The sequence below is a fragment of the Schistocerca nitens genome, chromosome 5 (genome assembly GCF_023898315.1).
Source record: "Schistocerca nitens isolate TAMUIC-IGC-003100 chromosome 5, iqSchNite1.1, whole genome shotgun sequence".
Lineage (NCBI taxonomy): Eukaryota > Metazoa > Arthropoda > Insecta > Orthoptera > Acrididae > Schistocerca > Schistocerca nitens.
The window spans coordinates 800,449,777-800,465,224 of NC_064618.1; the positions used below are offsets into that span (position 1 = coordinate 800,449,777).

Here is a 15,448-nt window from a genome sequence, read left to right on the forward strand (position 1 = left end):
TTGTCAAGCCTGATACAGTCTTATTTTCTTATCATGCAAAAATCTTCAACAATTTACATTACCTATGTAAACTTCAATATTTAAACTCCCCTACACATATAGGTATTCATTGTTCCCTCCATTATCAAAATAAATAATAAAAGGACAAAACATGTCACACCAATCTATCGCTCAGTCTCATTACCTAGTTATCCAGATATTAAAAACTATGAACATCAATATCTCTTTAGAGTTATGGCAGCAGCATATAAATCAAGTGCAGCATAAATAATATACTTTTATGATGATTCTTTCATGCATTCCAATCCTTTTGTCCAGCAGTTTGTATTAGTTTATACTGTTTTCTTCTGTAGTGTATATCCAACAATGTAAGATATAAAAGCCCACATTTGCACGTTTTCACTGATTTTCTTGCACACTGCCCAGCAAATATTTCATATTAAGTAACAGGAAAAAAGTGACAAAGTAAAGTTTCACTGTATTTTTACCTTGCTGGAAGGACATTACTTGTGACAAGATTCTCAAGAAGAGAGAGAAGCAGTTTCAAGCGGCTGTGATTGGTCATTCCAGCTGCTGTCACAAGATATAGCTTTACAGCTGCCTCCACCTGTTCTGCAGGCAGCCCTGTCAAAGTTGTTTGCAGCTCCTGTTGAAAAGTTTGTATTTTTGCAGCCTCATATTCAGGTCGATGCACTAAGCAACAGCTGAATGCTTCCTCCATCATGTCCACTTTCTGTAACCCAGAATAACAAGTTTACAATTTTTTCCAATACGATAACACGACAAATAAATAAATAAAACAAGAAAATTGCAAACACAAGTGACCGTGAACGTCCAACTACTAAAACTTTACTCTCCAACACAAAATTAAAAAGAATACTATAAATTATTTTAAAAATATATGCAGGGATCTAAAGCAGTTGTCATTTAAACACCTAAAATATTCAATAATTGCCACTATAAAAAGGTTTTCATCGTGTCTTTGACGGGCATGGCTCATCTTTTGACAAGACAATTTTTTTCTCCCAACCAACATAATCAATGTAGCTCTCACTTTCCCAATGCATCAAAATAACAGCTCTTGTAACTGTCTAAACTCTATGGACACATCATACATGAAATATCTGTATTAAACTGTGTATTAATGAAAAAGCGTTAGGATTGTCATGCATTCTATGTACACTCCGAACAACTGCCAACACAGATACCTCCATATGTGCATACATGCACAACTGGATCACTGATTACATGAAAGCATTATAAGGTGCACATTCAAAATAAACATTTTATACTGAGAGCTATGATTAATGTCTGCTTATAGTGTTATTATATTACATTATTTGTGTTCAATGAATGCTTCATGGGATCCTAAATAAGCACTTTCGTAAGCAAAACAGCTTTTCCCATTATAGTGCCATACTTAGCTACTGTTTACCTGCTGCTACATACTTCACATTCATGTAATTGTCATAATTATTAGCCATTTGACATCCAATGCTGGATAAAAGCCTCCTGTAGTCTTTTACATGGTCTTTGGCTACACTGATGGCCACTAAAATTGCAAGATCGTGAAGGTGTTAAATTAGCATGAAGGTAACTACATGCTGGCATATTGCAAACCATTAGCATTTCAGCGCAACCATGCAAGTTCGGTAAGAATAACACCATATACAACATCTAAGTAAGAAAACATTATGGAGAGGATTTCTCATTCAGATATTTCACCTGAATGTTGTTTGTTTCTGAAAAGATCATGTCACACATCTTGCAAGAAAGAGAAACATGTAAAAGCACATGCCATAAGTCAACAGCATTAGGATTGTTGACTACTGAGACTGAGGTTTCTTGTACTGCTATATTGTTGCATTTTTTGACTGGTACCTGTGACTGCCCTGTGAATAACTGAATTGATGGGTTCAGGAGGACCAGGCAGAACATCTATGGTCCCACACAACTAATGACAGGGGGGGGGGGGGGGGGGGGGACGACGACACAATATTTGCTTGGCCATATAGGATCTTACAGCCTGTCACATACTTTTAGTCAGAAATGTGCTTCTTTGCAGCAGGACAAGTAACCAAAGAGACAGTGCAAAAACATCTGAAAACCACAGACTATCACCAACGCAGTCATTGTTGCAGCTTCTTTCACAAAGCAACAGAGAGAGATCTGCCAACAATGGTGAGACCGACAACACTGGACACGCGAGTGGCACCACATCATCTTTTCAAACGAGTTCCAGTTCTGCGTACAGCATGATGATAGATATACCAAAGAGTGGAGGATCTGAGGCAATTGCCATATTGCATCTGTCGCCACCATACAGGCCAAGTAATCAGGTCAAGCGCTTCGTGTGATGGTACGGGGGACAATGGGTACATAACATGATCAACTGTTTCACCCAGCCAGTAATCTGATGGCAGCCGTTACATTTCTGACTTGTTAAAGCTAGTCACCGGGCCCTGTCTTCAGAGTCCCTACAATGTTATCTCTCAACAAGATTATGCAAGACCGCATGTTATCTTTGCTGTCCTGGCTTTTCTTCATGCAGGGATGTTCAACTGTTTCCCTAGTCAGCATGTTCTCCAGATCTTTCAACCACTAAAGACATATGGTCATAGGTTACTGACACACTGGCACATCACCACTCCCCAACCACTAAGATGGACTCTGGCATACAGTTGCAGCAGCATCAAATGATGTACTGATACCTGTCATCCAAGTTCGGTTCACCTCAATGCCCAGTCGGGTTTGTCCACAAATGAAATTCAAATTTAATCACATATTCTTCCTACTGTAGTATATGTACACAATAAGAAAAACTTCATTTTTTGGTATCATTTCTGGTGTTGCAATTTCAATGGCCAACAGTACTTACACATCCAAGTTACTCCTAAATATCTTCTAATGTCATCTACCTACCTTGACCCAGGTTGTCATCTTAGTCTTTTCATACCACTTGGAATCAAACAAAGGACCTCCATAGTTCATCTGCTATCAACTCGCATGGCTACATGCTCTGCCCATCTCCATTTAATGTCTTCTCCTTCAGTCTGTTCATTGATCTATTTATTTGTTTTCCTGTAACTCTTAATAATTCCCAGATGGCATTTCACTATTGTTTACTGACCAACCCTGAGATTCCGAATTATTTTTGCATTAATTAAAAGACCTTATCTCTCAACCATCAACCATGCATTGCCTTTAAATGTACAAAACACAAAAACTAATCCACTGTCTCTATTACTCCATTGTTAATCTATGCTATTTTCTCTTTAATATGTTGTTTATACTTTATTTTAACCATATTGAAATTGACTACTTGCAAACGTGCACTGTTAAGTTCCTCCATACATTACTGAAGTTTTGTCTGCAATACAGGGAAACAATGATGGCTAACAAAATCTGTTTCATTAACATGCATTCCTTCTTCATTTTCCCACTTTAAGGGTCTGAAAGCTCCCTCCAGAGCTACTGAGAATGGTGAAATGGCAGACATGTCACTTTCAAAGAAATAGTCTGAGAAACACATCCATCTATCGGAGAAGTGAAATTTCCAATAATGTGTTGCAGTGGGGATGGAATACCGCAACATAGAGGAACACCGAGGCACAATGATACACATGCTGTCCCAGAAGGCAGGCAGCTGATGACACAACCAACCTATTAATCACCTCCAGCATTTACATTAACTTATGGCTAACCGTCTCCAGCATTAACATCAACATGTGGCGAGACTTTTCTAACTAGGTACCAATGCAGCATTGCATTAGTCACCTGTGTGTGTCTTCACCACCTGACAACATAATTCTGAGTGGGGCACTGTAAGCAGGCATATTTGATGACAACCCAGCAACAAACAGTTTGGTAGTGAATATGTGTACTGGTTAGTGCTTCCACCAGGCACTCACTGAACTCACTTGTTCAGGTCTGAAGTTCAACACCACCAAGCTGCCCATGGAATCATGTGAATGCTGCGGGCGCACATCAAGTCACCACAATCTGCGCTAAGTGTAGTTGTTCTGGTCTGCAAGACTGCTACACTGGCCTCAGCTGGTTGCCACTGTAGCACACTGTCAGTAAGCCACTCAGTGATGTACAAGGCTTTCATGCACAGCTGCCTCCACTGCACCATGTATGAGGACACCATGGGCCAACGCAAGGGTATGCACCAGTTTGGCCACCCTCATCTTTAATGGACTCCTGACTCTCTCATCCACTGATTGTATTCACAATGCGTGGGTGAGAGGTTAAACTATCTTGACCAACCAAAGAAATACTCCCCCAAATCTGAACAACAGACCACTGAATTAGCTGGTTACAAATGGTGACAGTTGAGAAACGCCACATGTGGTGGCAGTGCTTATAGCCTTCTGACATCATTATAATTGATCTCAGGAAGTTTGGGGGATGCTGTCGCGATCACAACTAAAGTCAGTGTGTCAATGAATCACCAGTATAGGAGTTACTCTGCTGACAAGTGGAGCAAGAAGCAGCAATGCCAGCAATGTGGGACCAGACAGTCTAATAATTTCAAAGCTGAAGATGCTAAATAATTTCAGAGCTGAAGGTGCCACTGAGCCATAAACCTGAGAACTACAGTCCAGTTGGGATGAGACCAGGGCCCATTAAAGATGGAGAAGAGTAGCACAATCCACACCCCATGACGTGTGGGCAAGAAAGCTGTGAGTATTAAGCTTCCACATGCAACTAGACTTTGTTGATGAGTATGGGGCAGTCAAGGCAGCTTTTTATCAAAAATAAGGTCCAAAAAGCACTGGGTACCCAAATAGAGTTCTGAGTCAGGATGGACTGTAGTATGACAACAGAAATGCTTGACCCACATTTTTTCAGGAGAGAATTGAAAGCTGTGGGATAGGGTACACGCAGAGGTCCATTGGATGGCATCTTCGAACAGGGTTTCAGCCAAGGCTACTGAGTGGAAGCTGTAACACATGCAGAAGTTGTCAGCATACAGCGCAGGGTTACCAGCAGCCTGACAGAGCTCACTAGCCCACTGATGGTAATGAGGAACAGAGTGCCACTCATGATAGATTCCTGTACGGTGCTGTTCTCTTGAATCTGTGGAGAGATAAATGAAATACCAATTCGAACCCAAAACAACCAATCGGATAAAAACTGATTAACAAAAAACAGTAGGGAGCCTCGAAAATCCTAATCGTGGAGAGTAATAAAATGTGATGGCACTAAGTGGTGTCGTATGTATTATGTACACCTTGAGTGGCACTGAAATGGGCAGGAGTACCATCATTGAGGAAACACAGATCATGGTCAGTGATAACCTGTCAAGGAAGAGGCCCCTACCAAACAATGTGGTACTCCCCCGCAGGAAAGGGGGGTGGGGGTGGGGGTGCACACTATACTCCCTGAACAGGAGAAAAGGAGGCCGGGGAAGTGGGGTTGTTGGATAAGGTGCTCAACTGGTCAACTCAAGGTAAGTAGCCTTCCTGAAGATTTGTGAACATTGCAAATGGTGGCTGCTGAGGTCGTCTGCACTCACACTGCTATTGCTCCCACATGATGTGAAGGGGGATCCTCACTCCAATCACATCTGTGCAAACCAATATGCACACCCCTCCCAGGTGCCCTCTCAGGGCCAGCATGGATCTGACAGATGCGCAATAGCCCCAGAGCTTTGGGAATGGGCATCAGCGAAATTTGTTTCTCATAGAGCAACACAAATTGCAGAAGAGGAGGAAATAAGGTGTTGTTGTTCCACCAGTGACAGTAATATCCATTACAGTTCCACTGAATGATCACATTATGGGTGTCCAGGTTAGGCAAGAAGGGGCCAGGATGCCTGGTCACATCCAAGATCATTCCCTATCACCAATGGCAGTGAACACACATCAATGAGCATTGGTTTAGAATCCAACAACGTGGGAGGATCTGCTCCCGATTCTGTTTCTGTTTCTGTTTCTTCTTCTTCTTCTTCTTCTCCTTCTCCCTCTCCTTCTCATTTACAGCCTTTACTGGCCGGGATTCTTTCAAGGGCCTACCTGCAATGAGTGTGGCAACGGACGAAGAATGGGCAGCCCTGTGACCCACACGTAGTGATTCCTTCAGCCACTGTCTAGCGTCGGGCTTCTGATCTGTGGATGTCCAGGGAGACAGGTCCCAAGAGGGAGCACTGTCATCAGTAGACGCAGGAGGAGAAAGCTGCTCATCCGGATCAGAATGGCCAATGTTCTGGTATAATTTAATATGTTTCACGTGCAAAATGTCCTGATTCAACCTACTCTGAACAAGGCTCTTCCCACAGGTACCACCCAGCCACAGCAAAGGCCATCCGGCAATGCCTGTTGCCAGCAGTCCTGATCTCTCAGGAAGATGGGCATCTACTGTTTGGCACATGTAGATGTTGTCCAGGGGGTTTGACCACAACGGTAGATAACAACTCCACTACATCAGATGGGTTACCGCCTTGGCTTTCAAGTGAAAATAGGAGCCTATGCCGGTATTGTGAGCAGGTCTTTAACACTGCATGCAATATGCGCTATTTAATATGTTCTTCCCCATTCTACAGGAAAATTTGGAAAGTGAAGGTCAAACCTGGAAAGGGGCCACAAATTACTTCAGCCAAAAGGTGGCAAGCAAAATGGAGCAGAATCTGGTGGAATGCTGGGACAGCATCAAGGGCTGCCACCATGAGAAAGAGCAGGAAAAGGAAGAACAGTAAGAAATGAGAGAGAACAGCACAGGAAGGGAAGTAGGTGCTGCATTCACTTGGGGCCTCATGTTCGCCACATGCGTACTCACTAAAGAGTCGTGAGCCTCTTGAAGAATCAATCTGAAATTGTGCATAGTACAGCTGTAAGGTACATCATTCTGACTACGAAGGCTTTCCCGGCGTAATAATTGATAATATTCTTCTTGGGTATGCAGCCGGATCATGACGTCTTCCAGACACAATATTTCCACGGTCCAACTGGCCGCCATCATCAGGTGAGTGCGCTGGTGCACCAGCGCACTCACCTGATGATGGCGGCCGGTTGGACCGCGGAAATATTGTGTCTGGAAGACGTCATGATCCGGCTGCATACCCGAGAAGAATATTACATCATTCTGTTTAGCCACTATTATTGAAAATACTTAACTGTTACATGGCACACTCATGTCCAGGGGAAGTGACCTAAACTGCATGCATGATCCCTTACGATCAAATCTTGAGTTAAAATACCATACGGTATAGGAAAACTAGTCTGGGTAGATGTAAGAGCTGATTTTCTAATCAATATATTGTTTGTAGTGGAACCTTTAGCAGACAATGATTAATTGGGCCAGGTGAAATAATATGGTCATTTTACTGTATTGTGCAGGCAAGATGTTGACAGGAGCCAGGTAGTGCACTAACAGCCAACCTAGGGGTAATGGCAGAGGAATATTTAGACAGGGAGTTAAACACATAGTACTCCAAGTTGGAACAGTATGTCAATTTAGCCACATTGCAGGAAAAAAATGTTGCATTTAAAGGGAGGTGATAGGGAGGAAATGGAAATACTCTTAGAATATTTCAGTCTTTCAGACCACTGTCAGCAACTCTGATAACATACCATAAGATAACTCTACCCAAGAAAACCATGGATTGGAGTTGTGATTAATGACATTTAAATCACTGTACAGTCACAGATGTGTGCCCACTGGTAAATATTATAGAAACTTTCAATAACCTAGGTGAATGCCAATATTTTACAACTGTGATTTGCAAAGTAGGTACAATCAGTTGGCAGTAAAACCAGAAGATTAACCCAAGACCGCGTTTACGGCTCCATCCAGTCATTACCAGTACTACTGAATGCCCTTTGGAATGAAAAATGGGGTTACAGGATGTATTTAGTCAATGACAAGTGAATTTGGAGAAATGCCATTTTGTCATAAAGGTAGTTCACTATTTTGGTGATATTATCAGCTAGGATGGGGAACAGATTCCCTGTTCATACAAGCCAAAAAGGAAGTTGAGGACTTTTTTGGGTTCAATAGCTATTACCGAAAAGTGGTGGCGAAATTTGAAGAAATGCCAAAACCCCTCACACATCTCCTGAAGGAGGAGATAAAGTTTCACTGGGCACCAGATTGTGAAGAAGCCTTCGCGCAGATAAAGGATCTGTCCAAATAACGTGCGAGGAATGTGCTGAAGCATTGTCATGATAGAGGCGACAATTTCCTGTTGACTGAAAATCATGTCTCTTGCACTGCACAGCATCACATAGGCAATGGAGGACATCCCTGTAGTACTCTTCAGTGACTGACTGCCCCTGTGGTGCATACTCGTGCTGTACCACATTGAAGGAGTCAAAGAAAGCAGTCAGCATGACTCTGACGTTGCTGCGTACTTGGCGGGCTTTCTTTTGTCTTGGTGACGAGGAATGCTTCCACTGTGATGATTGATTTCATTTCCAGGTCATACCCTTAGATCTAGGACTTGTCATCAGTGATTATGGTGTTCAAGAATAAGGCGCCACTGTCTGCTGAGTCTAGCATGACCTGTGAGACTTCAACATGAAGTTGCTTTTGCTCCACTGTCAGTAGCTTCCACAGGAATTTCGTCAACACTCTCTTCATGGCCAAATCTTAAATCACAATGACATGTGCGAAGAAGTACTTATGCCCACCTCTTCCACAACTTCTCTGCTAGTCACACGAAGGTCACGCATCACCACAGCATTCACTTTGACAATGACCTGATCATTTCAGCATGTTGATGGCCGACCAGACCGTGGCTTGCTCTCCACTGATATGCAGCCATCTTTAAACTGGTTTTACATCTTTATCTGTGTGATGCCCATAACATCGTCGCCGAAAGTCATCTGAATCTTCCAAATGGTTTCCATCTGGCTGTTGCCCAGTTTCTGGAAAAATTTGATGCAGTGGCACTGCTCAAGTCGTTCCATCATTTCCCTTGCAACGAAAAACCAATGTGAGTACTACACACTACTTCACTCAACTGCTGCTTGCCAGCAACTGACGCTATCGATAGGCGCTAAAAATTTCAAGGATGCACATGAAGGTTCAAGGTTGGTTCACGCAAGAGTGCTAGATTCAAATCCATCAGGTGTTGGGAGGTGGTGCGTGTGCTGGTTTTAAAACTGCAAGATGTACAGCCAACATCACTGCTTTACAAGAAGGGAGATGGAACAATAAGGGGGAAAGCTGATAGAACAAATCCAAATATTTTATAGAGGTTGTGCTAAAATGACAAAAATCAATTCGGAATTGGTTTCTGTAATCAATTACTGACTTGTGGAAGAGACAAAACAAGTCTATGCTATCAGCAAGAGAATATTGTGCCTTACCACCTGACACAAATACAGAAAAGATTAGTAGTACCATGGGAGTTATTCCCTGATACCTTAACATATATCCTATCATCCTGTCTGTCTTTCTTGTCAATGTGTTCTGTATATTCTGTCCTTACCAACTCTGAAGAGAACCTTTAAAAAAAAATCTTATAAGTCCACTTAATTATCAGCATCCTTCTATAGCACATCTCAAATGATGCAATTACCTTCTTTTATTGTTCCCTCCCACAGCCTACAATTCACATCATGCTCCAGACGTAAATTCTCAGGAACTTCATCCTCAAACTAAGGCAAATGTTTGATACTACATCCACACTCTGTGAACCACTGTGAAGTGCATGGCAGAGGGTACTTCCCACCGCACCGGTTATTAGGGCTCTTCCACATTTGATTCACATATGGAGTGTGGGAATGGGACTGGTATGTAGGGGGTTGTAATATATTCCTAGAGCCCTCATGTAAAGCTGGTTCTTGAAACACTGAGAGTAGACACTCTTGGGGTAGAGTCCGTTGTCTTCATCTGCCAATTCAGTTCTTTCAATGTCTCAGTGACATTCTCCTTTGGGTCATACAAACCTGTAACCGAAACTTCCTGGCAGATTAAAACTGTGTGCCCGACCGAGACTCGAACTCGGGACCTTTGCCTTTCGCGGGCAAGTGCTCTACCATCTGAGCTACCGAAGCACGACTCACGCCCGGTCCTCACAGCTTTACTTCTGGCAGTATCTCGTCTCCTACCTTCCAAACTTTACAGAAGCTCTCCTGCGAAACTTGCAGAACTAGCACTCCTGAAAGAAAGGATACTGCGGAGACATGGCTTAGCCACAGTCTGGGGGATGTTTCCAGAATGAGATTTTCACTCTGCAGCGGAGTGTGCGCTGATATGAAACTTCCTGGCAGATTAAAACTGTGTGCCCGACCGAGACTCGAACTCGGGACCTTTGCCTTTCGCGGGCAAGTGCTTTACCATCTGAGCTACTGAAGCATGACTCACGCCCGGTCTTCACAGCTTTACTTCTGCCAGTATCTCATCTCCTACCTTCCAAACTTTACAGAAGCTCTCCTGCAAACCTTGCAGAACTAGCACTCCTGAAAGAAAGGATACTGCGGAGACATGGCTTAGCCACAGCCTTGGGGATGTTTCCAGAATGAGATTTTCACTCTGCAGCGGAGTGTGCGCTGATATGAAAGTAAAGTTTTGAAGGTAGGAGACGAGATACTGGCAGAAGTAAAGCTGTGGGATCTATGATGGATTATAGTAAAATTGGGGCTAACTCAGTCATGAATTAGGCATTGAATTGGACAGGGATTCCATCAAGCCCTGGGGTTTTCCTCAGTTTTAATGATCTCAGCTGTTGTTCAACATCACTGACACTAATATCTATTTCACTCTTCTTTTCAATGGTATGAGAATTAAACTGGAGCAATACTCCTAGGTTTTCTTTTGTGACAGAAAATTTAAAAACAGAGTTAAGCATTTGGTTTTTGCTTTGCTACTTTCAATTTCTGTTCCTGTCTTGTCCGTAAATGACAGGACACTAACTCTGGTGCCACAGGCTTTTTGGAAGATCATCTGACAAAATTCTGCTACACTAGTCACTGATAGCTTCATGCATTGCTCTCTTGACTGCCAAACACATTCCATTCAGCATCTCTCTATCTAGAACCCTACACTTGGTTTTACACCCATTCTGCTGTAGTCTCTCTTTCTTTAGAAGGTTCTTTACAGTGAGTGTATACCATGGAGGATTTTTCCCATTGGGGGCAGTCCTAATGGGTACACATCTAACACTACATGGTCAACTATTCTTTTAAACTTGAGCCAAAGTTCCTCTACATGTTCCTGTCCTGAGCTAAATGTTTCAAGTTCCTCACTGAGGTACAACACTATTGGTTCTCTGTCATAGGGAACAAAGGTTTTATCCGTTTTACACCATTTTTAATCCAAGCAGTTTATTCTTATTCTTGCATTCCAACTGTTTCTTCATCGATATAATACATATTGTATATTATATGTCTTCCCCTATAATTTACACCTATTTTTCTGAAAATTTTGAACTTGCATCATTTTACATTGTTGAATGTTTTTGCTTGGCCAACAAATGATATGAAAGGGTCTTGCTTCCAGTAATACCATGCAAAGTGTCAGAACTACGGCTCTGGGGCCTTTCCTTTTCCTAAAGCCAAACTTGTTGTCACCTAAGAGATCCTCAATATTCTTTTCAATTTTTCTAAACATTATTGTAACCAGCAACTTGGCTGCATGAGCTGTTAAGATGATAGAGCAATAATTATTGCACTTATCTGTCCTTACTGTTTCCAGAATTGTGTGGATGATTTTTTCTGAGAGTCTGATGATATGTCTATGATCTCTGCACACTACCTTGAATAGTCATTTATTTGTCTGCCATTTCCCAACATGATTTTGGAAATTCTGAAGGAATGTTATTTATGCCTTCTGCCTTATTTGATTTCAAGTCTTCCAAACTGACGCCAAACTCTGACTGTAATACTGGATCCCCTATGTCTTCCAAAATGAATTCCATTTCTTCATCTATCATATCAGCAGGCAGCTCTTCTCACTCATAGAGGCCTTCAGAATATTCGTTTCATCTATCCAATTTCTCATCTACGTTTAACTGCAGAATTCCTCCTGCACTCTTAATATTGACATCTTTGCTTTGAATTTCATTGAAGGTTATTTAGACTTTTCTATGTGATGGACCTGTCCTTTAAATGACCATTTCTTTTTCTATTTCTTCTCTTTTTTTCCTGCAGACATTTTGCCTCAGCTTCCTGCACATCTTATTCATTTCATTCCTAAGTGACTTACGCTGCTGTATTACTATGTTACTGTCTTTTCCTGAGCATATCTGTGCTGTCTTCTTTTGTCAATCTACTGAAGTATTTCGTCTGTAACCCAAGGCTTCTTCACCATTGCCTTTCTTCTACCTACATTTGTTTGTCCAATGTCTGTGACTGTCTTTCTTAAGAGAAATCCATTCTCCATCAGTTGAACTGCATGCTGTGGTATTCTTTATTGCAGTATCTACTGCTTCAGAGAACTTCAAAAACAACTTATTATTTCTCAACAATACCAGAGAAGGAAAGTTGCTACTCACCATATAGCAGAGATGCTGAGTCACGATAGGCACAATAAAAAGATTCACACAATTAAAGCTTTCGGCCATTAAGGCATTTGTCAGCAATAGACACACATACACACACACACACACATACTAACATAAACGCAACTTGCACAGTACTTCAGGATCCCACTTCTTTCAATACTGATTCTCTTAAACTTCAGCCTTCTCTTCTTCATTACTAAATTGCGGACTGAGTTTATACACGTTAGTGGGTACATCTTACAATCCAGTATATTATTCTGGTATCTTTGTCTCAGCACGATCTAATCCTGCTGATATCTTCTTGTGTCACCAAGTCTTTTCCAAGTATATCTCCTCCACCTGTGATTTTTGAACAGTGTATTCACTGTTACAAGCTAAAGGTTACTTCAGAATTCAATTAGTCTTTCTCCTCTCTCATTTATAATGCCTTTCAATCCCCCATGATTATTAGCTTATCATCTTCTTTTACATATTGTGTTGCCAGTTCAATGACCTCAAATATTCTCTCTCTTCCTCTTCTGCTTGTGATGTTGGCATGTATACCTCAATTAGTGTTGTTGGCATTGATTTGCTGTTGATGTTGGTGGTGGGAGGGAGTTTTGGAGGGTGGGGTAAATTTAGTATGTCAGCGAGACAGGAACCCATAGCACACATTGAAACTTTTTGCCTTCCAGGAACTAGAGCAACGTGCACAAGGTCACCTCATAAAGCTCTCCACCCTGCGCACTTCCTACTCCCACCTTGGAGTACCTGTGTCCAACACCTCTACAACAACCTCCAAACATCCTCCACATCCCCTCATAGCTGACAAACCCTGTCTCACAGACCTAAAGCATTTATCTCACCCTCCTAAACTTCCTCCCTCCACCACACACAATCCAGAACCTAAACAGACCCGAAGCACAGTCACAAACCTTTCCTAAAGAAGCCTTAGTCCGACAGAAATATCAGTGCTTTCCGAAGGCCTCTCCTTTTGCCCCACTCCCAAATTCCATCATGCAGGACTTGTTAAAGATCTTCTCTCCTCCTCCTGGTTCCTACAGTGGGAACGCTTTCTCGCAACCAACCCTACCAATCAGACACAACCAAAGACCAACACTGAACCCTGCCTAGCTCAGTTCACTCCTCCACCCAACTGGGATCCACCCGCATTGCCCCCAAATCACCCACTGTTAACTTCCCAGTATTTTTTAACCTCAAACCTTGTCTCACCATAATTCCCCAAATCCCTCAACATGGGAACTAACTTTACATCCGTAGAAAGAACCGCAGTACACGACCTAAAAACTGATCCTGACCTTGTAAACCTACCCACGGACAAAGGTCCCACCACCATTGTTTTGAGCCACAAGGATTACCTGGCAGAAGGACTCCACCAGCTGTCAGATACATCCACCTACAAACCTTGCCACAGTGACCCCATTCCAGAAATCCAGCAGGATCTCTAGTCACTCCTCAAATACTTAGGCCAGTCCCAGAAACTCTCCCCGGAGTCCATCTCTCTGCTCACCCTTACCTCCCTCCGCACTCCTACCTTCTATATGCTTCCTACAGTCTATAAATCCAACCACCCAGGACACCACATTGTGGCCGGTTACTGTGCCCCCACTGAGAGAATGTCTTCTCACACAGACCAACACCTTCAACCTATTACCCGGAACCTACCCTCCTATATAAAAGATACTAACCATTTCCTCCACCGACTCTCCACAGTTCCTGTACCTTTACCACTACGCGCCCCGCTCGTCACTACTGATGTCACCTCCCTTTACACTAACATCCCTAATGTCCCTGGCCTAATCATTACTGAACACTACCTTTCTCAATGCCCAAGAGATTCCAAACCAACAACTTCGCCTACTCGCCATTACCAACAATATCCTCACCCAAAATTATTTCTCCTTTGAAGGCATTACCTACAAAAAAATCCGAGGTACGGCTATGGGCATCCGCATGGCACCATCCTATGCCAACGTATACATGGGCCATCTTGAGGAATCCTTCCTAAACACTCAGAATCCTAAACCCCTCACCTGGTTCAGATTCACTGATGACATCTTTGCGATCTGGATCGAGGGTGAGGACACCCTATCCACATTCCTCCAGAACCTCAACAACTTCTCCCCCATTTGCTTTGCTTCACCTGGTCCTACTCAACACAACAAGCCACCTTCCTAGGTGTTGACCTCCACCTCAAAGATGGCTACATCAGTGCCTCTGTCCATATCAAACCTACTAACAATCAGCAAAACCTCCACTTCGACAGCTGCCACCCATTCCACACCAGAAAGTCCCTTCCATACATCCTAGCCACCCATGGTCGTCGCATCTGCAGTGACGAGCGGGCCCTCTTGAAATATACCGAGGGTCTCAATGAAGCCTTCACTGACCATAATTATCCTCCCAATCTTGTACAAACACAAATCTCCCATGCCTTATCTTTCCAGTCTCCAACCACCTCCAAAATCCCATCGTCCAGCCACAGAGGAGCATTCCCCTCATAACTCAGTACCACCCAGGACTGGAGCAACTGAATTACATTCTCCGCTAGTGTTTTGACTACCTCTCATCGTGCCCTGAAACGAGAAATGTCCTGCCCACTATCTTGACCACACCTCCCACAGTGGTATTCCTCTGTCCACCGAATCTATACAATATACTAGTCCATCCCTATACAACCCCTGCTCCCAACCCCTTACCTCATGTATCATACCCCTGCAATAGATCTAGATGCAAGACCTGTACCACACATCCACCATCACCTACTCAAGTCCGGTCACAAACATCAAAGGCAGGGCTACCTGTGAAACCAGTCATGTGATCTACGAGCTAGGCTGCAACCACTGTGCAGCATTCTACGTGGGCATGACGGTCAACAAGCATGAATGGCCACCGACAAAGTGTGGTCAAGAAACAAGTTGGCCACAATGTTGCTGAACATGCTGCCAAACATGACAACCATCATTTCAATGACTGCTTCACAGTCTGTGCCATATG

At 42.9% G+C, this 15,448-nt stretch overlaps 1 protein-coding gene across 1 annotated transcript in view; it reads right to left on the reverse strand.

The window, feature by feature from the left end:
* LOC126259200 (mediator of RNA polymerase II transcription subunit 23) overlaps positions 1 to 15,448 on the reverse strand; it is a 177,091-nt gene that overhangs the window by 139,138 nt on the left and 22,505 nt on the right. Inside the window, exon 2 of the mRNA XM_049955791.1 lies at positions 489 to 733. Coding sequence (XP_049811748.1) covers positions 489 to 733 — 245 coding nt within the window. The remainder of the gene's footprint in view (positions 1 to 488; positions 734 to 15,448) is intronic.